Here is a 1,928-nt window from a genome sequence, read left to right on the forward strand (position 1 = left end):
TAATTTTCTATTTAGGACATCGATCTCCTCCTCTCTCCCAACACTGACACCTCACCCCATTCCTTTTCCTCCCCCTGTCTTTCAGGTACTCAGTGTGGAGAATGCTCTACTGGTTTCTATGGAAATCCAAGAATTTCAGGAGCACCTTGCCAACCATGTCCCTGCAACAACAATATAGATGTAACCGATCCAGAGTCCTGCAGCCGGGTAACAGGGGAGTGCCTTCGATGTTTGCACAACACTCAGGGTACAAACTGCCAGCTCTGCAAACCAGGTCACTATGGATCAGCCCTCAATCAGACCTGCAGAAGTAAGTCTGCAAAACTCCCGGGGCGAAATGTATCAGCTGAGTGACAGCTTGTAAGTGTCTTGTCAACTCTCCCATGCTCATTTCAGTTAGGCCAGTCCCAGCAGGCAAAAGCAGCACCCACCAGGTGACAGGGCTGTTGTACTGAACTCATCAACAGAAATTAGTGCAATGCAACCACTGGTATTCTCAGATGCAGCCACAATGTTCTCACTGGTGTTACTAGTTTGCCTTTTGTGTCTGTTGCCTGAAATACCTGTCCTCGTGGATTCAAAGCATTGTTTCTCAGAGTTTAGGCCGCAGTTGACCAGTGCCAGAGCAGTGGGGAGGTGAGGTGTATTAACATGCAAATTCCTAGGCTGTACTTCAGACCCACTGAGTCAGAATCTCTGGGAGTGAAGCCCAGGAATCTGCATTGTAACAAACTCGTCAAGTGACTGTAATGCATAAGTGAACCATTGTTTTCAAGTCATTTAAATAAATGGGACTTTGGTGAGTGGCATGAGGGAAAAATAAGATTTTTAGGCATCTTAACTGTGCGCTCTTCGCACAAGTTCCACCACATGAACTTGCCATTTGGGGAGATCGGAAACCATTAAATGGGTTCAACCTGCTTAGATTCTTCGGTAAATTCTTTACTATTATAAGGTGTTTGTTCTTTGAGCCCCTTGGAGAAATGATACATCCAGGTCTAAAATTCTCTTTGTATGGTTTGCTAAATGCCAAATTTATCATTGAATTTACCTCTGATGATGGTTTTATCATCCCAGGATGCTCCTGCCATGCTTCTGGTGTGAGTCCCGCGGAGTGTCCCCCTGGTGGGGGAGCTTGCCTCTGTGACCCTGTCACTGGTGCATGCCCTTGTCTGCCGAATGTCACAGGCCTGGCCTGTGATCGTTGTGCTGATGGATACTGGAATCTGGTCCCTGGCAGAGGATGTCAGTCATGTGACTGTGACCCTAGGACCTCTCAAAGTAGCCACTGTGACCAGGCAAGATACTTTAAAACTTACTAGTGCACTCAGAGTAAGGACTGATAGTGAGACATGGTTTCTAAATGTGTAAAGAAAGTTTCTTTTATGTACTGTTGTTAATTAGTGCATTTAAACAGGATTGGCCTTGCAGGGGATGGAGTCAGCCTCTATCAAGGAATGAAAACCAAAAAAAGAGAATGAGCATCTCAAAGCTCAGCTTCGCCTACTTCAGTTTTCTCTCTGTGACTGAGGAAGTCAGAATTCATACACAATGGAACACAGACATCAACCTCACCTTTCACTATTTCATACGTGTAATCATAGGGAAGATCTAAGAAATAATCAGAAGAGATTATTAATCAGAATGAAAATAAACAGATACCTTCAAAACCCACAAGTCCATTTAAAAAACTGAGCTGTTGTTTCCTATTGCTCACCAATGGCTTTACATATGGGTAAAATAAGAAGTCTTCTTGACTTGTAGACTGGCATCATGTAGGCATGTGTACCAGGATCAAATCTTCAATGTTTCATATACAACTAATACTACATAGATAGATGCATGTGTGATTTTTCAGTCAATAAACCAGTGAGCACAGAATTTTTAATAAGGATAACATCACTTGTGGGAAAAAAACTATTTGTTAA

General features: G+C 43.3%; 1 protein-coding gene across 1 annotated transcript in view; it reads left to right on the forward strand.

The window, feature by feature from the left end:
- The window catches only part of LAMB4 (laminin, beta 4), a 128,739-nt gene that overhangs the window by 74,809 nt on the left and 52,002 nt on the right, over positions 1 to 1,928 (forward strand). Inside the window, exons 25-26 of the mRNA XM_011986387.1 lie at positions 86 to 310; positions 1,078 to 1,245. Of these exons, the coding sequence (XP_011841777.1) occupies positions 86 to 310; positions 1,078 to 1,245 (393 nt within the window). The remainder of the gene's footprint in view (positions 1 to 85; positions 311 to 1,077; positions 1,246 to 1,928) is intronic.

The sequence above is a fragment of the Mandrillus leucophaeus genome, unplaced genomic scaffold (assembly GCF_000951045.1).
Source record: "Mandrillus leucophaeus isolate KB7577 unplaced genomic scaffold, Mleu.le_1.0 Scaffold298, whole genome shotgun sequence".
NCBI lineage: Eukaryota > Metazoa > Chordata > Mammalia > Primates > Cercopithecidae > Mandrillus > Mandrillus leucophaeus.